Here is a 26,732-nt window from a genome sequence, read left to right as displayed (position 1 = left end):
CCTGAAACTTTCCTCTTCTTAAACCAAGGATTCATGGCTAGATATAATAATTTATCACTTGACCACGGTGCAAATCAATTGGCTGCAGTAGCCAGCCCCACCCTCTACTTGTTATGCAGAGAGAAGAACCAGCCCCACCCTTTTATTATGCAGAGAGAACCAGCCCCACCCTTTTATTATACGGAGAGAACTTTGTACGACTTTGTCAGTACAGTTAGCTAGACTTAGTAATGTCAAGACTAGCTGGAAGGGTAGTTCGTACGAACCCAACGAACTACCTCTGGATCCGCCCCTGAGCTAGCCTCGAATCCAGGCCGATTAAAATTTTAATCGGCCTGGTCTCGAGGCTACCCCTGAGCTTGAGAGAAGAGATCCCAGATTTACCTTCGTCATGTCAAAGGCTTTGACCTTTGTCTTTGATTGCATTCTTCGAAACCACAAGATATGGAAAATTATCCTTCTGTAGCTAGCTAAGGAAAGATTTCCAAGCAGGCGATGAAGAGCAACAGAAACGGCCGGACGGTACGGTAGCTGCTATATCCAAGCAAAGGTCAAGAACCCAGGACAATGTTTTTATTAAAAGTGACCCTGTTGACCTTGGCTTACTCCACTGGGGGTGTGGTGATGCGGTCGGAGGTCGTCCCAAACAGGTGGGCCGCGGCAGCGACAAACCGCAGACCACCAGAAATGTTAAAAGTGCGGATGTGAAAAATATCATTAATTGGCTTACCATAGTGATAGTGGGTGTCAACAGAGGCAATGAAAATGTACAGCTCAGCGAGTTTTTCCTAAGAAACTTCTGTTGTTTAGCTTTGTGTTTTAGCTGTGTACATTAACCGCCTCTGGCCTTTTTGCCTGGTCGCTTAGCACTACGTCCAAGACTTCGTCAAGATCTTCAAGCCACTGTCTCGACTATGGACAGCACAGCACAAACACCTCCAGCCGGTAGCGCTACAGCGAGTGGTAGCTCCAGTTCGAGAAGAGAAAGCAAGGCCACGTCCGTGTCTATCACAATACAACCAACTATAGGACCTAGCTTTTCATTATCTGTTACTCCAGGAACCAAAGTACCTTCTCTTAAAGAAGTCATCAGTGACAAGATGGGTCTCTCGCCCCAGAAGATGACTCTCCTCTTATACAGCAAGTAAGCAACCTTTAAGAGTTATAAATGTACTTGCCTATTTTTGTAGTTGCATCTGTAGCATGGTTAGGTATCGGCAAGAGTTCAAATGAACTCTTGGTATCGCACATAGGCCATGTTCCCTTCAGTTTATAGGTACAGGTTCATGAGTTCGCCATCCGTGTTGTAGACCAGCTGGGAATGGCTCTTTCGTGTGCTATCATTATGTTCCATGAGCTGATCTGAGTTAGTTGGCTAATAGTTTATAGTTTCATGTATCAGCTTTGTAGATGCATGTACATGTATTTATACCCGCTAATGCCAACATCTTAGAGGCTGCTATCACACTAATATTTGTGTACTTTAACACCATGTCCTGTCTGTGTGGCGTAAACTACTACATGTATGTAGGCATGGCACCCTTCAAAGCTATTAGACTCTGTCTGTTACCCTCAAAGGAATTTATAAAGGATGTTGGCTATTTGGTCTTATATTGACACAAAATGTAATGCATGTCACCACATTGGCACTATCCACCATCTGTGGTGGTCTACTTAATAGTGCAGTTGTAAATATTCATCCCTTGTTGAGAGAATTTAGTCTATAGAACTCAGTGTCAGCACTGTTTGATGACTTTGGGTGTGTGATATCGCTGTGCTTACCATTTGTGGGTGCCCATGCATTCCATGTGTTTTGGTCTGGAAATACACCCATTGTACTAACAGGGTGGTAGGGCTAAAGGGCGAAATGCTATTGTGTACTTATCAACACCCCTTTGCAAGACTACGATTAAGTCTTTGCTAAGCAAAATGTCTACCGTATGTTATGTATAAGCATCACAATCGTTTTCATGTACCCTAATGTTAACTTAATGTGCAAGTTGAAATTGTCGACTGTTGTATTGTTATTGTTCACGTCAAAGGCTTGTGAATCATCTCTGTGTTGAATTTTACAGCTTTCATATGCTCACATTGTTTATATTCAGCCTTCCTACAGAGTAGTTGGTGTACTGATGTACATGTATGTAATCGTTGATTTATATGATATGTTTGTGTTGTACTCTAACCCCCCTATTCCAATGTCAACTATGCGAGTCATCCCAATCAATAATTATGTGAGGGAGGATAAACTAGGGAGTGCTGGGATAAGTTCTAGATTTGTTTTATCCAGGTTTGGGTATATGAATGTGTTAACCAGATTACATGTACATAGGCTGTATCAGAGTACTCGTTTGGCTTAGAAACCCCACATTGAGAACACTGATCTCATGACACTGCCAATCACTTTGTTTGTGTTATTACTATGAGAATACACTTAACAGTGGTCTTCAAACTATTCAGTAGCCCTATTTGTGTGTATTGGCTGCCATTTGTGTTGCCAGATGTAACGTTAGAGGGTACCTTATGTCTATGAATCCTGCTGTACAAACAACCATTACCCATGTCACACAAGCCCACACAGAAATTTGCTAGGAAGGCTTCTGTTATCTTGCAATGAATGGTGTGGAGGCACCCCTACTTTCTATGCACGCTGTTGTGGTTTTTAGTTAATGGATCTTACAGGTAGTTAGATCAGGGAGCCATGTGTGACTGTGCACTGTACTATTTTGTACATTTTGGTGGTGAGGTGACCAACATCTCATGTGACTTACTATTGTTTATTGTGTTCCTTGTAGGGAGCTGACATCGGGGTCACTATCTGCTAATGGCATTGAAGATGGTTCTGAGATTCGGCTCGTTCCAGCCATAGAGTCTGGAGTCACAGTAAGTAATTACCCACACACAAAACTGTGTGCATTTATACACTGCATTGGAGTTGATGTAGGTAGGAAAATTACCTGTAGTGAGAGTGTGGGGTGTGTTGTTTTGTGCCATCCCTGTGTTATTCATTTTCAACATAACAATGTTTTTACTGACGCCAATGGTACATGTAATTTGTGTAACCCAGGTGTACACTGTTTAGTGCAGTTTTTTGTGTGCTTGTCCCTTTTGCCTTCAATCTTCTAAAGGGTTACATGTAAGTTATCCACCTTCACATGGCTAAAGTGATACATTGGTGTGTTAAATAGAAGCCTGTTGAGCTGTCATGGTGTCTAAGGTGTAGGAATAGCTGCTGTGGTATGACTCAATTCCCAGTGTGTATTTAGGCTCCCGCTTTCACACTAGCCGAATATGTACATGTACGTTAGCAGGAGTCCTGACGTTAGTGTACAGTACTAGAGTCACATAGTTCACATTAAATGCAAGAAAATTATTGGCTCTGCTATAGTACATAATAAAACTTTATTACGGCATTACTGTATGTATAGGTACACTCTATATGTTATGTATTGTGCATCTCCCCGGTGCATGCATGCACACACACAATGTATATAAAATACGAGAGAGCTTCGATTGGCTTCTAGTTAGATTGTTCGTTCTCTTGAGTTATGCTAGGCAAAATATGTGACCATGCTATCACTGTACACATGAATGTGGTCTCCTGAGTCACAATTAAAACCTTTATTGTCCACTCATTGTAAGGTTTATAATGCCTTTAACCAGATTAAGAGTAGTGACTGTATTGGTAAGGTGTGCTGGTCACTATAGGATCCAGTTGACGTGACTATAGGGCTTTATCGTTATGCATGTGCTACCACATGTCTGACCTACTGGTGACCATCTGTTGCTAGCCAAGTGAACAATGATTTGGCGTATGTACCTTGTATGCTAGTGTAGGATTTCCTGGGCAATTAAGTGTACAAGACTTTTAAGAGGATTTGATGATGTGATATGATGGGAATTCTTAATCTCTGGCTTTAGCCAACATGTCAATCTGTATGGGTGTAACTGCTACATAACATCACCAGGTTGGTTTTTGAAAATGCTGCAGCTTCTATAGCCAGCTGGCAAGGTTCTGTAGTGGAGTTGGGACAACAGACCTGTGATGGAAGTTTGAATGGGTTGGGTATGTACACCCTGGGAGGACATATCTGAGATTTGTACATAGTTAACGTGCTTGTACTCTTTACTATAGTTATATTGAGTAGCTGGGTGGATTTCTGTAGGGAGGTATTGGTCCCCTGCGTCACAACCCTTAATGTTTAACTCCTGAATGTTCTACTATAGTACCTGGTGTAGTCATTCTGTAGCAACATTTAATATTATTCATGTTCATTAACACAGTGTATTATATCATCACTATTGGTGCTTCGTGCGTGTGAAGGTATTTACAAGTTAATTTACAGTGTGTGCAATGAATTCATACTCGGAATGTCATTGTGGTATGGGAGTGGGGTGTATCTATATCTCAACATTGAGGTTGTCTATCATTACACCTATTGGTTTTGTATTAGGACATAATGTAGGTGTGAGAGTAACGGTATAGTGTGGGAGTGAGATGCACTCCACTGTGGTTGGTGTTCCACCCTTAAGTAACTGTTAAAATTAATATGCATGGTTTTCAATTTTACCATAATATTGCTGAATCAGCATTTCACAAAGTAACATTTTAAACTCCTCTTAAGTCCTCCAACAATTGAAGACATGACTTAGTGAGGGTTTTACTAAGCCCTGGGGGCTTCTAAATAACGTGGAAACTTCCTAAACAGTGTCTAAGCATAGCAACCATGATTCTAGCCCTTTGGCTGTTCCTATCTAATCTAGGATTTTCTAAGCCACTACCTCTAGCCATATTCCGATTGCAGGATTTATGGCTGACATGATCAAAGTTTAGTTAGAAGCTCTAAATGTATACTTATACTCAAGAGGCCAACTACATGTATATAGTTTTTAAAATGCCGATTCAGCAAAATCGTGGTCACATATATTACTGGCACATGCACAATTGTCGCCTAGGTGGCCGCGGGTTATAGTAGTCTGTTTAGTTTGTCTGTTGGTCTTTGTATTCTCACCTGGCTGCCATAGCGTTGCATTTACAGCATGGCTTCTCCTAAAGCTTCGTTACGGAATAAAAGTGAGTAAGAAGCTCGCTTAGCTTGAAAGTTGGCTATAAAACACGGCTTTAGTTTGAGGCACACCATTACACATAAATTACACATAGCCCTAAAATTAAAATCCTTGCTCTATAGTAAACTATCTTAAGTGGTTTTTTCAATTTACTATTTGTCTCAAACTTCCAAGTGAGCTGCAATTGGCAATATACACGTACTCTATAAAATAAAATAAAGAACATAGCGAGAGGCATTAGCACAGTGCAGCTTGCAACAATCGTTTTTAGAGCACTCTGGTTGTGAAATGTACATTATCATACGACCGCTGAGGGCTTAAGTACATAGTATATTATATTGTGTCTCTGACTTTCTTTAGCCAGCCTTTTTTCTGTCTTCTCAGTTGCTTTATAGGTTAGTCTATACGAATGACAGATTTAATTACTAGTTTGTCACCCGAGGCGGGCGTGGGCGGCCACAAGTATAGTAGTCCGTTTGTTTGTGACAGGTGAATCTACTCACCTGGGTGCCATAGCACTGCGTTTACAGCATAGATAGCCTTCACACAACAAGTTATTAGTTTTAATAGTGGCAGATTTTATGATGTTAAACCTTTATTGTCAAATAAAAACGAGCAAAAGCTAAGAAGCTTGTTTCTGAGTCTGCTTACCTGGATGCCATAGCACTGTGTTTACAGCATGGATAGGATAGCCTCCACACAACAAGTTATTACTTTCAGCTTTGTTGTCAAATAAAAGCTAAGAAACTTGCACTTTGGCTAGTACACGCGACCTTTATTCGAGGTAACTCTACATAATTATTTGCAGCTGAAGTGATCCTTTACCAGTCTCTATTAAAGTAGAATTGTGGTTTGCTACTCTTCTGGTTTTGTTTATTCATGTCAACAGCCGATGGTTAGCACTTCAGTGCTTTTGTTTGGTGCAGTAGTCTACACACAATCTTTTCTATGGTATTTTTTCATGTGAATGTAAGGGACACACTTGTTTCTTGATATTAGTTGAACTTTGACCCAGTTGTAAAGAAATTTGTCTAACCAAGATTCTACTTCATGTGCATTTTTTTGTCAATGAATATGTATAATTTAAAAAAGGGAGGATCTGCAGACAAATTAAAGGGGTCACATGGCTACTGCTTCTGGCCGTGTACATGTACATAATTATGTTTTCTCACTCTTGTACCTACCAGATAGCTTGCTTTGAGACTACTGCAACAGCACAGTGGCATGTACAATGGGGGGCTTTGGGGGCTTGAGTACCCTCCTGTCCTCCCAGACAACCATGAAACTAATCCTATCACTCAGTAGCTAGCTAGCTTAACTGTGCAGCTCCAGAGGTATGTGCAGCTCTATTACGAGTCATCACCACGCCCAATTGAGCATGCGCAATCAGCATTGTCATTCCAATGTTGTTATGCAAACCAGTTATAATAGCTGATCAAGATCCTCTGCACTCTCCCAGTCATCTCTTGCTCCACTGAGAGATTTTGAGAAGCAATGACTAACACTAGACTGACTGGACATCCCCATTGCAGTAGTTTGCTAGGATGTACCCCAGGAGAATAGTGCATGGAGATCCTACAAGATGACTGACTCATAATTATGTCTTGATACTCTTATTATCACACTATGCATGTAAAAAACGCCCCGCAATAAATGCGGGGGCATAAATCGCATGCGCTATGCGCATGGGCCCATTTTTTTCTGTACTCTTGAGCACCCCCCTGCTCTAATCTCTAGAAACGCCCCTGCAGCATGTATGTAAACTCAAAAAGAAGCTACACATACAGTTAGTTTTACCGTATTCCTCGTGTGGCTACACCTCAAGGCATAATTGGTAGCGATTGTGATAAAAACAACCACACTTGCATTGTGCATACAATTGCTAATTACTCAGCTAGCCAACAAACAACTCAGTCTTAGAATAGTTCTATCATGGGTTCTATCATGGATTAATTCTCTAAACTTTTCCCTTGGACTTGCTCCTTGTAGTAACACTAGGCACTGGTAAAACACGTAAAGCTGTATATAATTCCAATAAACTAGACAAGGAATTAACTTTCTAACGTTTGTTGCAACTACATGCATGTACATGATTGTGTGAATGTGTGTAGAAGGTGCAATTTGCATGTATGCCAAGTACACATGTGGTTTGTTCGCAGCTCGCTCATAATTATACCAACGAGCAGGAAAGGGGGCTAGGGGGCCGGATCCCCCCCTCAATTTTGAAGATGATTATACAATTGATAAGGGAACATGGCTAAAAGGCATGTTTTTCTTTTTTCCAAAACTATCATCTACATGTATAAACATTTTATTATTGTGCAGAATCGATGAAAATGTTCATTGAGAGTATCTATTAGCGCATATTAAACTTTTCTTTCTGTTCATGGCACCCCCAAGTGTCAAAATGTCCCTCTCCACTGTATATGTGTGTAGGCGTAGACGTGTGTGCAGAGTACATGTGTGTTACATGTGTGTATGATACCGTAAAACTCTGTTCTTATGACACACTTATCCTGCAGACAAGATTCCTTACCTACACTTATTGTTTGTAAAGGAAATTATACTTTTTCTTTAATTTCCAGACTGTCAATTCCGTGGACCCTGTGGCAATGATGAAACACAGTATGAGTGGAATCTCAGACCAGCAGGTATGATTTACACTGTATAGTCTCACACAATGCTTATAATTATTTGTATGCTGTGCTGCCTGCAAAAAGTCTGATGTGTGTGTTTCATTCATTGCTATAATATTATGCATGTACTCTATTTACTATCTGGACCCAATAATTGTCTGGACCCATTAATTTCCCCCAGAGGAGGTACACATGCTGGACTATAGAATTTCAATAAATGTGCAGCATTGCAATTTCTGGCTATAAACTTGACCATAACCTAGCACGTGATGTTGTCGCGCCCCTTCTGTATTGACCCTGACACCACAAGTGGTCTTTCACTGCAACGTCTAAATATAATTTTTATACACGTACATGTAGACTTTGTGATGATCATACAGTGTCTACTTTCCCTCAAATATAGATTGAGGACTTCCTAAATGGCAAGTCACCTCTGTCAGTGGCTATCAGAGTGGGTGAATCAGTTGTTGTAGTTAACCTCCATCGAGCAAAGGTTGAAGAAATAGAAATGGAGCCACCTCCCACCAAGCGGCGATGTGTAGGGCCCAGAAAAATTGCTGTCAATGAGATTGACTACCCAGACGCCAGCATAGGCTCCTCTACCTTTAGGCACCTCAACAGTAACAGATCACCCAATGAACTAATGAACACATCAGAACATACTTCCCCTGCTGGTATTCAGAGGAGGTCTTCAAGATTGCTGGAGAGATCGATTCGTTCAACGCGAGGTGTTTCCCCTGTCAGTATCTGCGAACCAGCACCAGTACTCTTGGCTGAACCACTACCCGAAGTACAAGATATTGAAAGACAATCATCTATTGCTGCACTGTTGAGCGATCCACCACTGGCAGATTCAATAGACAGTCCCACCATGTCAACAAGTCCTAAAAAAAGAACTAATGATAGGCATTACTACAGAAGTAAATACACCCACAAAGGAAAAACCAAGACCATCAATCATTACCACACACATGGAGAAAATTCTAGGATGGAGTGTATGTCTCCCTTAGTTTCGAACTCAACAAAAATTAAAAATGAAAAAATGAACCAATCACCAACAAGAGAAGAATCTTCAGATTTTAAGACATTAATAGGGGGGAGATCAGTCTCCCAAGCTGTTCAAGATGAGCCAGAATTGAGTAAAACTAGTAGTCACTCGAAACACCGTAAGTCAAGCAAGCATCATGAAGTGAAGCTACCGGAGAATGGCATCAGCATGAAGCGAAAAGCCGTAATGGATGCCATAAGTGAAATTTTGAAGAAGATGTATGCCAATAGTGAAAAAGGTCGACTTCCTGGCTCATTCAAAGGCCGTTTCTCATCCGAGTTTACTTGTGACAGCAACATGCATGAGATTCTCCACTCAAAGACGACAATGACCAGTTATGGCGGTGACCTAGACTCAAAGCATCACAGGGGAGGGTGTTCTTCAGACCCCCTAGTGCACGAGGGGCCACTTATGTCCAAAGCAAAGTTTGAAGAGAATCAACAACTAAAAGATAAAGTTGCTCAAATAAAATGGAAGATGCAGTATAACCGAGCAATCCGCAAAGCAAAGCGACAAGGAGAAAGATCAGCTTGTGGCTGGATGGAGGCTTTGAACTGCTCCATGCCCCCAGAACCAGTCAAGGAAAGAGAGACTTTTGCTGGACTTAAACCTGGCTTTTTACTTTCTGACTCCTCCAGAGTGTAAAAAAACACTTTCAAACCTTGATTATGTCGTAGTTTAGATGTGTAGTCGCATGTAGTTTGTGGCTCATGCTTATGGTTCTGTGGTGTAATTTCACAGTATATTGTGTTCTTCATAATTATTAATAATTATTATTTTATCTCTAAAATAATAGCGATTGTGCTCTATACAACTTCATGCATTGCATTGTTATTTATTGTTAATTAGAGTTCTTTAAATAAAAACTTATTACCACCATAATTTTTTTAGAGTGCATGATATCTCTGCCATTAAATTAATGGGTGATCCAGTTCATTTCTTGGCTTTCAGTTATTATAATTCGGGATCCAGCTAGCCTTTTTGTATTTTGTAGGTACTCAAATCACTAGCTATAGTAGCTATGTTTCATGGCTCTCTAAAGAAGATCGACCGACCCATGCATGCATGCATGGTTAATTAATTGTTGATGTAGCTCGCGCAACACCTAAAAATCCATATATAGAATTAACTGCTGCTGTTGTTTTTTGATGTACAGTACGTCCATCAGCTGCATATAATATATAGTGCATATATAATTATATACAAGATCTCAATTTTTAAGATGTACACTCTAAATCTGCGAAATTCGCCATATCATAGCACCATAACTTCTATTGTACATAATTATAGTCTTACAAATTAACAAATTGAGGTCTTATGGTAACATTAATGTAACGCAATGTTTTTAGTGGGTTGGGTGGGACAAATTCGCAGGAATCACGTATGTGCACTATAGCTATAATTATAATATTATAGATACAATTATCTGGATCGGCTATGTACTCATTTGTACTACTCTATCTATGATCATACGAAACTGATTACTTCTATACACATTGATGGTACTAGATGCAATGAAAACAGAAGTAAATTTTATGACCCGACCATTGATGCAGTACATGTTCAGACATTGTACAAATAATACTTCATGGGAACATGCTACACATGCGCATGCAAGTCGTCAGAGCGTAAAACGCACATTCTAGGCAGAGAAATCAGTGATATGCATGCAAATTAACAGTACAGCAATAAGGGGGTTAAAACAAAAGTATAATTTTATTACTGTTCTATATACTACAAACCTAGCTAGCTACCTACTAGATCTACATGTACCATAGTTTCTTGAGAGGGTGTGTCCTATTCGGTAATCACAGTGAAAGGACTGCCTGTTAGGTGTTGTCCGTGCCACTTTACACTGATCATTGTTTCTCCCGGCTCTGAAATGTCGTACGATATGCTGAACGTGTAATCGCCGTTGTGCTTCACAGAGACAAATTCCACAGGAACGTAAGCTCCAGATACGCCCACTTCCAATAGACCACTCCCACCAGCATCGCTGCAATCGACTGTGAAGCTGCCAGGATTCTCAAGACCATGAACAATGCACTTGCTTGCATCAGGTGGAGGCCTAACACACTTCACTTCAAATGGACTGTTGGGAACGTCATGGTCATCAAAAGTGAGCTCAACCGCATACACTCCTGGTCGGGGTGCAATGTATGCTACCTCGTATATGCCAGGCTCTTTTTCGTCACAGTTAATGGTGCAGTCACCAGGCCCAAGGATCTTCAATCCCAGATTCCCTTCACCTGCTTTGGTAGCATCAACCGTGAATTTTGCTTCTTCATTAGTGATGGCTTTTTCTAGTCCAGGTCCATACGCGTTTACTACTTCTGGATCACACACTTCAACAACGAAAGGACTGCCTTGCACAGGATGGTTGCCATATGCAACTTTCACTTGGTGAGTGCCCGCATCTTCTGGTGCATATTTGACTTGCCACTTGCGAGGTTCGAGCTCGGTTACTGTTGCTGCGATTGGTTTTCCCTCTTTGTCCTCTATATCTACAGCCAGATCTCCTACACCAGCAGCAGTAGCATCAACAGTGAATTCAGTTTCTTTCCTTGCTATGTTGCCAGACTCCACTCCTGGTCCGTTCACCTTTACCATTGAAGTGTCACAAACTGGTATTGTTTTCTTCTCTGTCACAGGGAATCCACCATACGTAACATCCAATTCAACGTCACTAGCATCTCGAGGAATGTACTCAATTTGGTAGTGGTCATCATCAACCTTTGTAATTGTAGCTTCTACAGGAGTAGCATTTTCGTTCAAACTCTTTACTTGAACTCCGATGTTAGCAGGGCCAGCATTGGTTGTAAAGACATCAATCACACCGGGCATGTCCTTTATAGCACTCTCAAGACCGGGACCTGAAAGCTGAACAGCATCAGGGTTGCATATTGGTACTTTGTATGGAGAATCATGAAGACTCTCGTTTGCAAACGTAACTTCCAAATCATAGACACCGACTTCTTCAGGGGTGTAGTCGCCAACAAATACTCCTTCTTTTTCAGTGGGAGTAAAGTCAATGCTTGAACTCTTTCCAGATGGGTTTTTAACTGTTGCTGAAACAGGTGCAGGACCGGAATCTCGTGTGTCGACAAAAACTTGAGCAGGTTGACCAGTACGAGCTCCTTCACCAGTAACTCCAGAGCCTGTTGCTAAACATTTAGTGGGATCAATTATTGGTATACCAAATGTCGAGCCAGGGACATCCTCGTCAGAGAACTTAACATCTAGTTTGTATTCGCCGGCCTCAGTCGGAATGAAAGTTAAGGTTGCTGTTCCGTCTTGGTGATCATCACAATTCATAGGAGCATGTGAAGGTCCAGATAGTGAGAGAGCAAGACCACCATCACCAGCTTTACTGGAGTCGACTTCGATAACAATCTCTTCTCCAATTCTTCCCCCTGCAAGGCCTGGCCCGGTTACTTTGACTTGACTGGAATCAGATAGGGAGAAATCGAGTGGGCTTTGTTGAAGTTCTTTGCCAGAGTATTTCAGTACAAGGCGATGGCGGCCAGCTTTGTCTGGTGTGTAAGTGAGGCTGTAAACGTCTTCTTCACATTCGACTAGCTGTATTTCTTTCTCGGTGCCATCCATTCCATACATTTTTGCATCTATGGGACCAGGTCCAGCTTCAGTACAGTCAATGGTCCATATTAAAGGCTCTTTATTGGAGATTGAAATGAGTGGGATTTCTTCATATTTTTCACCATTCTCATCGAAGCCAGGTCCCTTTACAAGGACTTTGCTCGGATCTGTGATATTCACCTCATATGGTGAGTCAGAGATAGATTGGTCTGCAAAGTATACATTGACCTTGTATGTACCTACTTTGCGAGGATTGTAGACAACATTGTAAGTATCGTCGTTGTTGCTTGTAATCTTGGGCTTGGCTGCAGAACTAATGGATTTTCGTCGTACACCACTTGTTGAGCCAGGTCGACTTCCAGGTCCAGGAGAAGGAGTGTTGGCTTGAGGTGTTGGAGCACGCCCTCTCCAATAAGGACCATCGATACTCACGTCCACAGCACCCGCTCCAGCGGCTCTTGTGTCTATGACAAAATCTCCAGGATCACCAATTTTGACACCATCATGCTTCAGTCCAGGACCATAAGCTAGAACTTTGTTGGGATCGGTTTCAGGAACAAATTGTGGTGTAAATGGACTCTCGGGGATAGCTTGGTCGGCAAAGAATATATTGATTTTGTACTCTCCAGGTTGTTTCGGCAGGTATTTGACAGAAGCAGTACCGTCTTCGTGATCTTCCACATTCACTTCGGCCTCACACGGGCCTTCAATCTGAAGATCAAGACTACCGTCGCCAGCTTTGGTCATGTCAACAGTGAACTCAGTCCATTCCCCTGTGTTTCCACCTTCAAGACCAGGACCATATGCTTTCACTCTAGTTGGATCTGTCTTCCAATCAACTTGAATATTGAATGGGCTGCCTGGGATGGGCTCATCAGCGTATGCAATGTCAATTTTGTAGTCACCAGCCTCATCTGGATCGATATAATAACGATACTTCTGGAGGCCGTCTTCAATTTGCTCTTTTTCAACATTTTCACCACCACCTGGCCCATTGACAGTAACTTGAGGCTCTCCGTCTCCAGCTTTCTTGTAATCAACAAAAAATTCTGCCCACATATCAGTTGTGAGACCAGATTCCAGACCAGGGCCATATGCCTTGACTACACTGGGATCAGTTGATGGTCGAGCGCTCACATGGAAAGGACTATTGGGAACGTGTGCATCTCCGTACTTAACATTGATGACATAGTCTCCAGGGGAATCTGGAGTGTATTCACATTTGACCACGTTATTAGCTTGATCTTTTATAGTGATCGGTGTAGTTTGAGGTCCTTCTATTGTGACATCTAGCTGTCCTTCTCCCGCTGTACGCATATCAACTGTAAAGTCTGTCTTTTCTCCAGATTTATTGCCGTCTTCAAGCCCTGGACCATAAGCTTGGACCTCATTTGGATCAAATATACTCAACCGCAGGGGAGTCTCAGGCACAGTAGCCTCTCCAAATGTAACGTTCATCTTCTGCAGACCGGGCATTGTAGGTGTGTACTTAATCATGAATGTTCCATCGCCATTTGCAATAACCTTGGGACCGTCAGCTGAGTCTGTTTGTTCTTCACTATGTTGCAACGATTCTCTATTTTGAACAGTGCATTTGACCTCCCCAGGGCCAGCATTGCGAGCATCTACTTGATACACCAGAGGAGCAGACACTGGAAGACACTCTCCATCCATCCCGGGGCCAGCAATAGTGACCTTGTTAGCATCTGAGATCGCAACAGGAAAAGGACTGTTTGGTACGTGCTCTCCTGTAAACTTGACGTCAACTATATAATTTCCAGGCTCAGTCGCTTGATAGGTGTAGTTGTAGGTATAAGGTGACTTCTCAACTTCATACGGTACTTCACCGTTGGGGCCTGTTATATTGACATCCACCTCGCCATGGCCAGCATCTTTGGTACGAACGGTAAATTTGGCTGGGTCGTTAACCCGAACACCATGTGGGGATAAACCAGGACCAAAAGCAACACATTTGCTAGGATCTGTCGGAGGCTCAACCTGAACCCTGAATCTGCTCCCTGGAATGTTGTCTCCACCATATTTGATAGTGATAACATATTCTCCACTCTGTGTTGGGGTGTAGGTAAAGTGGTCGAGACCTCGCTCTAAGTTTTCTTGCTTCATTTCTTCAGTACCGTGAGGTCCTTTGATGTGAACAGACAAATCTCCGCGCCCAGCTCCTTTTGTGTGCACGTCAAACCATGTCTCTTTGTTGATTTCCATTCCCGTCTCTTCAATTCCTGGCCCCTCGGCTTTGCACTTCTTTGCATTGGGTCGATCTGATCCGATTCGCACTTTGAAAGGACTGTCTGGGATGTGCAACCCTGCGTAGGTAACTTCGATTGTGTGTGGTCCTACTTCCTGAGACATATACTGTACGTGGTATTTGTCATCAGTTTCTTTGTCAATTTTGAGTTCTTTTGAGGCAATGGAGCCCTTTGGTCCTTTGACGACCACGCCTAGTTGTCCATCACCAGCACCAGCTGTTTCCACCCAAAAGTCAGTAGGGGACCCTGCTCTCAAATCTGTTGCTTCAAGTCCAGGACCGTATGCCATGCAGACACTAGCATCAACTCCTGGAGACACATGAACATTGTAAGGGCTCTTTCCTACTGGAAATCCATTGAACTCAACGCCAACAGTGTAGTCTCCTTCCTGATTCGGTACGTATGAGCACTTGTTTGTGCCGTTTTTCTGAGGTTGAATGACACACTCGACAGGGCCATCTGGTCCAGTGACAGTTGCTGTGATAGTGCCATCGCCTGCACCGCGAGTGTCGACAGTAAAGTCAGCAGCAGAAGCATTTGTATCTAGACCATGTTCTTCCACACCAGGACCGTACACTTTAACTTTGTTCGGATCGCCTTTTTTGAGCTTCTTCTTGCTGATTGGAGCTCCTGGTTTGAGTTTAGCATCGGGAAATTGCGAAAGGTAAGTCATCATACTGAGCTCGTCCACATGAGGGTTTACCATGTCCTCTGGTCCAAGTACCTGTGGAAAATAGAGAATATTAACAAGAGACTCCATCATGAATTGCAAATGCTACATAATATCAAAAAACGTACTGTAGAGACCAACACCAAAAAGGATGGGATTTTTATTTTATATAGCGAAAAAGAAGGTTGATGATAGCATGATTTGAGTGAGGTTCAGCAAGCTTCTCGATCCTTGTCAATTGTCAAAGTATATAATGCAACTTAAAACAGCTACCGTTGCTTAAGTAAACTGTTGGTAATGTTTGTGTGATTTGAGAAATAAAGATTCTCATCCTGAGTGCCAAAAATCAGTTTAGGAGACAAATTCAATCTACGTACGGTACGTAGCATCATTGTGACATTCAAACTCCTCTACTCATGCATACCATGCATGCACCCTATAACATCGAAATCTGATAAAATGCCAGCAATCATCATACCTAGAGGCGTAGCCGCACGAGAAATACGGTAAAGCTGACTGTGTGTGTGTATTCCAGCTCAACGGTTGTAATTCTCTAGCAGGCTTCTAGCCACATTTTCTTGGATTTGCAAACTACAGTGAAGGCTGTTGCAGTCTCTTCAGAATTTTTTGTAGCGTCATCTATTTTCAAACTTTCTAACGCGTCACACATGTATTTATGAGTATGGTATTACTCTTAAACTGGATCACATAGCAAATCATCTAGTTAACCCGAGGCACGCCACGGGTTATAGTAGTCGGTCAGTCTGTCTGTCTGTCTGTGTATATTCTGAGTCTACTCACCTGGATGCGATGGCACTGTGTTTGTACCATGGATAGCCTCAACACAATACGGTAGTAGTTTTTGGCAGATTTTGATGTTAAAGATTCATTGTCGAATAAAAACGAGCAAAAGCTAAGAATCAGATGTACACGTGGCTTTGACTCGAGGCTGTAGACTCACTAAAACCTCAAATTAACGCAGAGGGTTTGCACTTCAGTGCTCTAGTTTCTGACTTCTGACTGAAGAGCAAAATGGCTGCGAGTACGAATCAGCCAACAAGTACTGTGTTGAAGCAGGAAGGTGTATTTAAGAGCTAGACTAAACTTTATGAGAATGATTTAATTATTGTGCTAAACTTTTATGTTATATACTCTTTTTGACTTTCTCCTCCAGTGGGGCAGGAGAATGATGCTCCCCCTCCCGAACCCACCTAAGCACTAGGCTGCTTAGCCCCCCTTCCATTCATGTACCACCTTGAGTTAGCGGACATCATACTCTTTACACATACAATCAAGTTATCCACGAACATTATAGTTTCTATGGCATTGCCACGTCATCGGACAAATTATCCTTAAAAGATATGTATGTACGTTCCAAAACTGTCTGGATTGAATAGCCAACGCACAAGTTCAGCTTTTGCGCGCTTTTATTCGATGAAGAAACTTTTATGCCTAAGTATGTTGAGGCTATCGATGCTGTAAACACCACTTGGCGTCCAGGTGAGCAGACTCAGAAGCACAAACAGACAGACAAACAGACTAGCTATTACAACCCGCGGCCCCTCAGATTGACCATCAAGTCCACATAATTATTTGCTCCACATGTTGCAGATTCAAGGACTGTAGTAAATGGAGCAGGCGGTGGTAGCTCTTTTATTGAGCCACCTTATGGTTATGATGCATTCTATGTAACTATATAAACACGATTTCCACCGTCAGCAGGGACGTACATTAGTACTAGTGTTGATTGTCATCCCTTACACCAACTAGTGGCACCCAGTGCTAATTCATAGTGCTAATTAATAGGGTTGGGCTGGATTGAAAAAATGTTGGACTCATCAAGACTCAACATAGAGAGATGCATGTGTATTAGCCACTGTTAGCCATATTTGAGACATATCGAGAGAAAAAACACCAATTTATAGCTTTACAAGACAAACTTAGGATACCTTCCTGTTCGCTATATTCTTGGGTAGTGCAGCTAGCAACTAGTAGTTACAGCACCGCTTTAGTACAAGTACTAACTGTGTATGGATTTATATATCTTTATTCTGTTCTAAAATCTGGAGAAACTAGATTACGGTCTACAGGACTTCATAGAGAGGGGGGGGGGGCGCCCTGGGATTCCCTCCGAATGATGTCATACAAAATGTATGATTTTTGTAAAAGAACCAAATTGCAACCTCAGATAATAAAAATTTGTCCGGGGAACGACCCCCTGGACCCCCCTGAATTAAGCGTTTCCCTCTCCCAAGCTAAAAATCCTGTATGAAACCCTGATCTATGTACATGTACATGACACTATTATTAATCTGGTTGTTTTCACCCAGTAATTAGTGGTATATGCAAGATGCTCCTACACCACGCATTACACACGATGCAATTAAGCAATCAAATTCCCATTACCGTCAATCCATCTGTGCCAATTATGGACATGTGGGTTAACCCTGTACGCTGCTAACATAACACAACCCAAGAATAATTGTTGAGCGTACCTGTGGCACATCCAGCCAGTCCTCTGCCAGCTTCATAGCGTGAGAGGCATTTTCCAGCGGCTTTTGAGGGTTCATGATGGCATACTCCGGACAGAGACCAGGAGCTAGAGCATCCACCAGAGCAGCAATCGTGGTACCATCGCTCCAGTCAGAAGTGAAGTTCTTGACTTCTCTGTCAGTCAATTGGTCCTGATTGAGATAGGATCCAATAGTAAAGAAAACTACGTACACCTCAGACACTTAATTATTACCCCATTGGTACAATTAATGTAATTATACAGTCATGAATTTATACGTGGGGGGACAGCCTGATTATTGTATTCATACCTAGAGAGTATTTACAACTGCATACACCAAATATTCATGTATAGACACTCCCACGTAGCAACTTACTGTATAGCAGGTAATTTTCATCGGGTAAAATTCGTAGGCAAGTAGACCTTGACAAAAAATTCCCCACGAAAACTAGTAGGCGTAAATTACCGGAACACATGCAATGCAGTGCAACGTGATGAAGTCGTAATCAGCTAACGACAAATTTTTTAAAGTTACCCCACATAAAATAATTACCCGCTACACAATACACAGTAAACTCATGCAGAATGATACTTACATTGATCCAGTTGAGGAGTGCTTGTTTTGGAGTGGGGCCACCCTTGGGTTGATCATCTAGCCCAAAGCCCATGCTGATCTGGTAGTGCAGGATTAGAGTCCAAATTAGACCAAGGATCAGCTTCAGGTTTCCATCTACAATGTCACCAGCACCTGCAGAAGCACAGTGACTACATGTATTACCGTATAATCTGGTTAGTAAGCGCATGCGCCTATAGGGAAAAGAGCAAGCCTCTATTATCCAGACGCGCTTATAGAGATTAACCACGCCCATGACGTTTCAATGAAGCAAATCTCCCTTAGCTAGCTCGATCGTTTGTCTGTAAGAAGTCTATAGTCATATCTGACAGCAGTAACACAGCTACTGGTAGTGAAAGAGACTTAACGTCTATAAAGAAGTGTGGAGACCAGCTGTTGGGCAGAGAACTGTGCAGAAAACCACGTGCCTTCTATCAAGGCTCTTGGTCTGCTAACCAGTATGCGCCTATTAGTTCATGTGCGCTTATTAAGCAGATTATACAGTACTTATTCCTACTGTGAATATACATACTATAATCAAAGCGTTGAGGACACAGCTAACTATACTGGTGATACAATCTCAGAAAAAGGACCACTTGGCTGATCTAAAGGATTTGAGATCTATATACATGCTGATAGAGTAGAAAATTCCTGCAATGCTATGCTGAGCATGCGCATGCACATACATCTACATGTACTTTATTCTATGACCAGGATATGATTGTTTGAAGTTGGAATTGCTAACACTCGAATTTGCTTATAGCTCAAATTGAAATTCTAAGCCAAGTGGGTCTCAGATTGCAACACTTAATATAATTATGCATATATATATGTGATTCCGTAGGTAAGATGTGCGCGCATAGAGTCAAGTTCCTTTACTTACCTATGTTAACTAGGCGAATCCTCTCTGTCACTGTAATGAACTTGAGAGCCACTTCAGCGTTTTCCATCTTCTGCGCCCTCACACGAGGTTTTTTGTTATAACGCCCAAGCTTCTTTTGAGAGAGAAGTTCCAACAAAACAATCATCTTGACGCCATCAGATAGATCAGCATTGAGCTCCTCAATTTTGAGTAGTTTTGACTTTAGATGCTCGTTGCACCATCGAGTGAATGTTTTCTTCTGGATGCGTTTCCACTCTGCATCCAAATGCTTTTCACTTGCCATCCCAAGTAATGAGTTCCTGGTGGAATAGACAATTGCTTAATATACCTGACAGCTTACATGCAGAATATCTAGCACACTAACTTAAAATAATATTGATACTTCTAATTGCTTGGAGATTTCATTGCATGCAAACCAGTAGACACAGCAAACTACATGACTGTAGTAGGTAGTGTAAACACACTACTTAAAAAATGACTGGCACGTGGAAATGCATGCATGTAAAGCGATCTTATATATAACACACTATGAATTCGTCTACATAATTATTGTTAATCAGAGGGACATCTATGTGTAAACTCACATTTTCAATCTTGAGTTCAAACGCTATGGCTGATCTCTATATTATAATACTGACAGCACTGGGATATTGGACTGCAAAGAGCTAATTGCTAGCTCCTATAAAATGAGTCTGCTGTCTTGAACAGTAGATCTACTGCAACTGACCATGACCCTACCGTAGTTATGCATTTCTACACAGCCTCCCACTATTAACAGAGTCAACATGTAAGGGCTCTATTACATCGGAATGCCTGTAAACCAGTTAGCTAGATGGTCATGCCCATAAACGGTCATTGTCTAGCAAATTCACTTACCTTGAGGAATTTGAGGGAAGCTACACTGCCAGCACACTCCTTCGTGAAAGTACCACACAAAGCAGAGTGGTTTGAGCAATCCCACTCTTAAGTTCTACTTGTGGTTTATAAGGCCATGAATAACCGTATTAGGGTGTACTTGGAATGCTTGGCATTTCAGCTATAGACATCATCACAGACATGCATCATCAGTTCACACACATGCATCATTAACAGATGAGACACAGCAAATTTAATAATAATAATATCACAGCAAAACTGTTGTTCATATCAAATCAAAGACTGCAACAGTTCAAAGCTTCCTGTACCACCATGCACCACTCGGCCAGTTACGAGGCAAGCTGACGGAGACTTGATTGAATCACTCTCTCCAGTTATCGTGGCATTCTTCAAAAAGTTCATAGTAGTTTCAAAACTCATTTTTTGAAATGGTGAGCTGTTTCCCTGAATTCCGATCCTGTTGAATGGTTTATATGAGCCTTCAAACGTCATGTAATCAGCAATTAAGGAGAGGTGTCTTGGGTCCACTGCGATTCCGTATACTCTGAACACACCTGATATCTCCTGTGACAGATAAATGCAAATTCTGAGTCAAAACAGAACGAAGGGGGTGTTTGGTCAAAATTAATGAACATGAAATGCTAAATCCTCGGCGGTTTTACACGTCGTAACCAGATTGTTGTACAAATACAGGGAAACCTATATAGCATGCAGCGATTACCTAAACTATGATTAAACGCTACATGACAAAGGCCTTGAAAACAGCAGTGGTACATGCACTAGGACTAGGATCACAGCAGAGTCCAGCGAAAGAAGTCTACAAATAAGGCACCGGACATGCACTGAGTCCTAGAACCTAGAGTAGGATTACAGAACAAACAAAGAGGCCTGGTTAGTAGGACACCAGCCTGACATGCAGTGGTACCGGAGTAGGCTCACAGTATATAATTATAGCCAAAAGAAGCCTAGAGTCTTTTCCCATGATTGTAAACGAAGTTACTAGGATTTAAACGCAGTGCTATGGCATCCAGGTGAGCAGACTCAGAATACACGAACAGACCAGACGATAATAACTCGTGGCCCCCCACGTGCCTCGGGTTAATAATGTACATGAGCCTACGTGTATAATTATTGCAGCAATAACCATTGAGGCAGTTTATTGTGTGGCATTATGCAGTTGAATACAGACTACTGTACTGGCGAGACACAAGTTAGTGGAGGACACACTATGCCAATGTAATTGGCAGCATGCACACTAGACAAGAAATGTGCTCACATAATAGCTACTATAAATAACACATCGTATTTGGCACGGATTAGCACACCTACAAAATTCAGATGTTATAATAATCAGCAAACCTTGATGATGCTCTTGCATGCGGCCTCTATCCCATATGTGTTAGCCATGGCGTGAATGTTATTGGTATAAGCTCTGCTAAGATCCAACACTTCAGGGTAGCTCCACAACACCTGCAGATTGACACCATCGGTTTTGAGACGCCATAGCCCAGTCTCTCCTGGCTCAGTGCTCTCAGAAAGGTAGCCCCTGTTAATCATTGAGGTCTCCCACACTACAGACTGTGTGTGAATGTAAACAACAACTGAAGAAGATAGCACAAACTGACAAAAGCAAAAACGGAAAATTGGAAAACTTGAGTTTCTACAAAAAGAACTGTAAGCACATCAAAATATTCCTTATGCAAAGTCAACACTAATTACAAAATAGTACTACGTGCTAATAGAGTAGAAAATGCCTATGCAATGCTATGCTGAGTGTGCACATACCTCGGCAATGAACAATACATTGAATCTCACAACCAGAGTGTTGTATATATGAACATGCATGGGAACCTAGCAGTAACTAACAGGGGAAACGAAACTAATGTACAATGAGAAATATCAGAATCAGACTTGAACGTGGCTGACAGGTGCACACACTGAGAGTCACATAAAAGAGCCATCAAAGAACCCTAGAGTCTTCCCATGAAAACAAATATGCCTCCACGTGGCTTGTCTAGTGCGGATGAGTAGACCTAATGCGTGACTCGAATTAAGCCACGTTCATTTACCTAGCACAGCCAATGTGTTAGGTAAGCTTCTTTCGACAACGAAGCTTTAATCTGCCACTATTAAAGCTATCCTTGCTAAAAACCCTGCGCTATATGGCATCCAGGTGAGCTGACTCGGACTACACAGATACTAACAATCAATTAAGACACTTACTTTTGGTGCCAGCTTGTCCATAACTGAAGTTAACATGACTTTACTGTTCAGTAGAGGAAACTAGGTGGGAAAGGTATAACAATAAACAGGAAATTGTGATTACACATGTGGTACACAAATTCACATTCTCTAGCAGCCTTATTTTGTCACACTCAGAGGCAATGTGAATGATCACTATACCTTAGGAGCAGGGGATAACAATTAAGTAGCACGCAGTATGACGTGATAAAACCTGGCAACTAACACGGCTAAACAGCCAAATTATGTTGAAACTCAGTTTCTGGATATAAACCTTACAGCAAAGTTTAACCAGTAGTCTTTGTAAGCACACATAATTTAAAGCCTTTTATACATGTGGATAGATATAATACACATAATTATGTAAAACCAACATGCAAACTTCCTAGCCTGGCTTTCGCTAGCTGTCATTGATAACATAGCTTTGTTAATTACCACTATAATTATCAAGCCTATAAACGCTAGAAGGTACCTCAAACACACACACACACACACTGACAGACTACCATGGCGCCACCAACGCGCTTCAGGTTATTAAAAAACATTTACTAGCATTGCTTGCTTCAATCAGTACACCAAAACGAAACGTTCATGGAAAACAAAGTAGATATTGCTTACTTTGAGGGTGAACTGGCACCAAAGCTCATCCACAGAGTCGTACTCGTAATCCACAACGTAGCGATTGCTCTCTAGCACTTGCTGTGAGGTAGGACACACAGTTTATTAACTACTGAATAACTTGAAAACAGGTACAAAAATAATTAACACACTATATTTACCTGAATCCTATCCTTGTCCATGAAAGCTTTCTTATCCACAACACTCTCTTCCATATCTGACTCTTCGTTTTCTTTCGAGCCTCCAACAACACTAATTGGGGTTTCTTCTTCGTCAGAGAAGTCACCTGTGTTGACAGAAGGCACATTCGATAATATTGTTTGTGCATGTCATTGGAGATGAATGGTTAATAGCGTGTTGAATCAAATGACCAAATTAAAATGCTCGTGAAGTGCCTGAATGTAAATATGCACAAACCTAACCCACTAACCATCATTATCGGTGACCATCACTTCAACGTCTGAGTCACCGGGATCCTCATAAGTGCTTTGCTGTGTGTTGTACGGCAAAGCATGAATGGTCAATACTTTGACATCAGATTATCATAACGAATTTTTAATACATGTATACATCTTTGTTAAAAAATGTGTGGATGAATCGAGGCATGGTGAAAGCCAGCTATGCCTATATGCCTACTACATATGCACCTGCTGTTTCTTGGCTAGTTGCTTGGAAGCAGTTGCATCACCCTCCCCCTCCTCCATATCTGAGAGATCTTCATCTTCATCTTCGTCAGGGGGCGTGACAGCTACAAGGGTAGTAGGGGATTATTATCACGTATTTTGCAAGACAATTCATTCCAAGCACATACCACACATAGTTAGAACTCCATACGCATTCCTGCACTACTCTAGCTACAACAACAACACTCTACCTTGCTCTGTTTCTCCATCATCCTTTTGAGTAGTCTCCTCACCACCCTCATTCTCCATAGTTACCGCCTTGAGCCTGGGTGAAGGAAAACAGGGAGATATAAAATTCATTGCAATCAAATCACAGAATCAACATCACATATAAAATGAATTAAACAGTACGGATAATTATGAACCTTTTCTGTTTGACAAGCTTGACTACTTTGTTGATTGCAGCTACAAATTTTTTAATGAATGAAACCTCTACATAGTTGAGGATGGACTGAGGGGACACCACAAATTCTTCCTGTGTGGGGGTGTCAATTATGAAGGGAAAAGGAATGCATGAGTTTGTCAACAACAATATCAAACCAAGAGTCAAAGTACATAATTACGGTTAGGTGGTTCACAATTAAAATTTGGCCAACAGTCCAATGAAAGTGTGACGATAAATTAGGGACAATTAATGTAACTCCACAGCAAACAATTTCTAGTGCATCTCTATATACACACATGTGCACAGCATAGCACAATTAGTAGGTTCTAACTACATTGTATTTCATTTCAATACATAGTATGAACATTTCATTGACAACAACAATGTTATAACCTAATGCATGAGTATATGCGAGTATGATGATAAGAATGAACATGAAAAAGTGGACTCTGACTCCATTCGTTGCTAATCAGATATACGTAGCAGCAGGAACTTCCCAAAGGATGGTAGGTCATACTCGTACAGAGCTATCAGGTACTTTGTTTCAGAAAACCAAGGCAAGTAATCTGCAAAATTGGCCTAAGTGATGACTTTGTTCTCAGATTTGTGTTAATTGTTCCCTTTCTAAGTCTCTGCATATACGACTAGTTGTTCCCTGCATAATACATCTTCAAGGGCAAACAGATCCACACAGAGAAACTTACATGTCTGATCTAGGTCCAGCAAGGAGTATAAAACTTGCTTTCTTCACTAAAACTAATACTAAACATGTGGCATTTAGCTACTGCACATGCTTAAACTCTTCATTCTGGGTGGGCGTATAATCGAGTCAAAATACTCTTGTGCAAGAAGTTTGAAGCAAACGATAGGATGGGCGTTTATTCAAGATAGGCTTATTTCGCGAGGGCACGGTACCACTTTCAAAATTCTAATCGTAATTACTGCCTCCGTATACTAGTATAAAGGCTACAAATAAGAAGACTACCTAATGATCATGACCAATCTCCTCTGCAGGTGTGTTAAGGACTGGGTCTAGACCTGGGACGTTCAATTATTGCTGATATAATTATAGGTCCGCCCACACTTCAATTAATGTACTAATTGCAGCTTACATGTACCTACAGTACCAGAGCTTTTAGCTCTGCAACTACCTAAAAATTAACGTTCTTTCGCATGTGCACAAGTATCTAAATGAGTTAGACACTGTTTTGTTGTTTTGTTGGTGTTCATGTGATTTAGAAGCCGTCAGGCACTTGTAGCACCCTCGCTTGGGATACTAAAGCAGTGCCTTAGGCTCCTAAATCACGTAGACACTTTCAAAACAGTGTCTAACTATTATTTAGTCAGCTGCATAATCCATACCCTTACTTGAAGAACTCTCTACTAACAAGATCAACAGCACAAAGAGCTAAAAAGCTAAGCTGAATTTTTATTGCACTGTTGTAAAAAGTGTGACCGATTGACCAGATAACTTTAGTACACTGTTAGTGTGATCATAATTATATCCATCACTCAATATTTATAAGTCTGACCTTGTAGTATTGGGATGGCAGGAAGCTGAGCTTGACCTTGTAGCAACGAAATAGGTGGCCCTTTCCTTTCCTGGCCATACTCTCCCACACTTCTACTTCCTCCAACACCTACACAGGCATTGAATGCAATCCCTTCATACAAACTAGCATCAAGGATGTGGAAACTGTACAAATGTAGAGGCAGCCTCACTGAGCATATTTATATATCATATAAGTTGTGGAATAACAATGCTTCCGATTAGCAACAGCTAGTAGTTACTACCAAATGTTCAAATAGAGAATTTGTGGAACATGTTTACGATTAGGAACAGTATACTACCGTACAGCGCGACATTTTTGAGAGTCACGAACATTTTTCGTTAATTAAAATTAAACGAAGATGGAAGGCGTGACCTGGGAGTGCTTCCGTTTCCGGTAAGCAGTCAACCTACGAAATGTATTCAATGCATGAAATGCTTTTTGAGGCTCACGCTAAGTACGGTAACTACCAGAGGAGGCTGGAACCACTTGACCTTAGCTAAAAAGGTCACTAATTGGTTTTCTGCACCCTATATTTTCGCAAAAAGCTGAGATACAAGTCCTTGCTCTTGTGCTAGCCTCGAGTTCGAGATCATAAAAGCACAGAATTTTACGCCTGCTTCTGAGCAAAATTGGATAGTTTGCAATTAATGACCTCAATTAGCTAAGGTCAAGTGGTTACGGCCTCCTGCTGAGTAGTTCTACCAAGATTCAAACATGGAGGGACACAGAGGAGGTCCGACACAACACGTGATCTAGTTTATAATTCTTGTCGACTTTACATTTATTCTCCATGTACATTATGTACCTTACTGCTTATCAGAATGAAGTCATTCTACAAAGATTGGGGATATAATAATTCGACCCTAGATCTTTCATACACTAAATCGTTGATATCGAGGTGAACTGACGAGATATTCACTCATTTAGAATACAGAGAAGCTACAATTAGCCTTGCTATTTATGTACAACACTATATACTTGACAATGTTTGTTCCTTCTGTGTGGCCTACAGCGATAATAAACCTGAACTAAAGGGTGATTTGGATTCGATGCTAAACATACACGTACTTTGACACCACTTCC

General features: G+C 41.5%; 1 protein-coding gene and 1 pseudogene across 1 annotated transcript; one reads left to right on the top strand and one right to left on the bottom strand.

The window, feature by feature from the left end:
• Positions 1-681: 681 nt before the first annotated feature.
• On the top strand, positions 682-9,633 carry LOC135335650 (uncharacterized). Its single transcript, XM_064531207.1, has 4 exons — positions 682-1,144; positions 2,796-2,883; positions 7,653-7,718; positions 8,107-9,633. Exons 1-4 carry the CDS (start codon positions 915-917, stop codon positions 9,394-9,396), a joined length of 1,674 nt encoding a protein of 557 aa, XP_064387277.1. The 5' UTR covers positions 682-914; the 3' UTR covers positions 9,397-9,633.
• Positions 9,634-10,391: 758 nt separating this feature from the next.
• The window catches only part of LOC135335657 (uncharacterized), a 43,964-nt pseudogene continuing 27,623 nt past the window's right edge, over positions 10,392-26,732 (bottom strand).

The sequence above is a fragment of the Halichondria panicea genome, chromosome 4 (genome assembly GCF_963675165.1).
Source record: "Halichondria panicea chromosome 4, odHalPani1.1, whole genome shotgun sequence".
In the NCBI taxonomy this organism is placed as follows: Eukaryota; Metazoa; Porifera; class Demospongiae; order Suberitida; family Halichondriidae; genus Halichondria; species Halichondria panicea.
The sequence above is the reverse complement of the archived record's forward strand: the minus strand, read 5'-3'. Positions and strand labels throughout refer to the sequence as shown.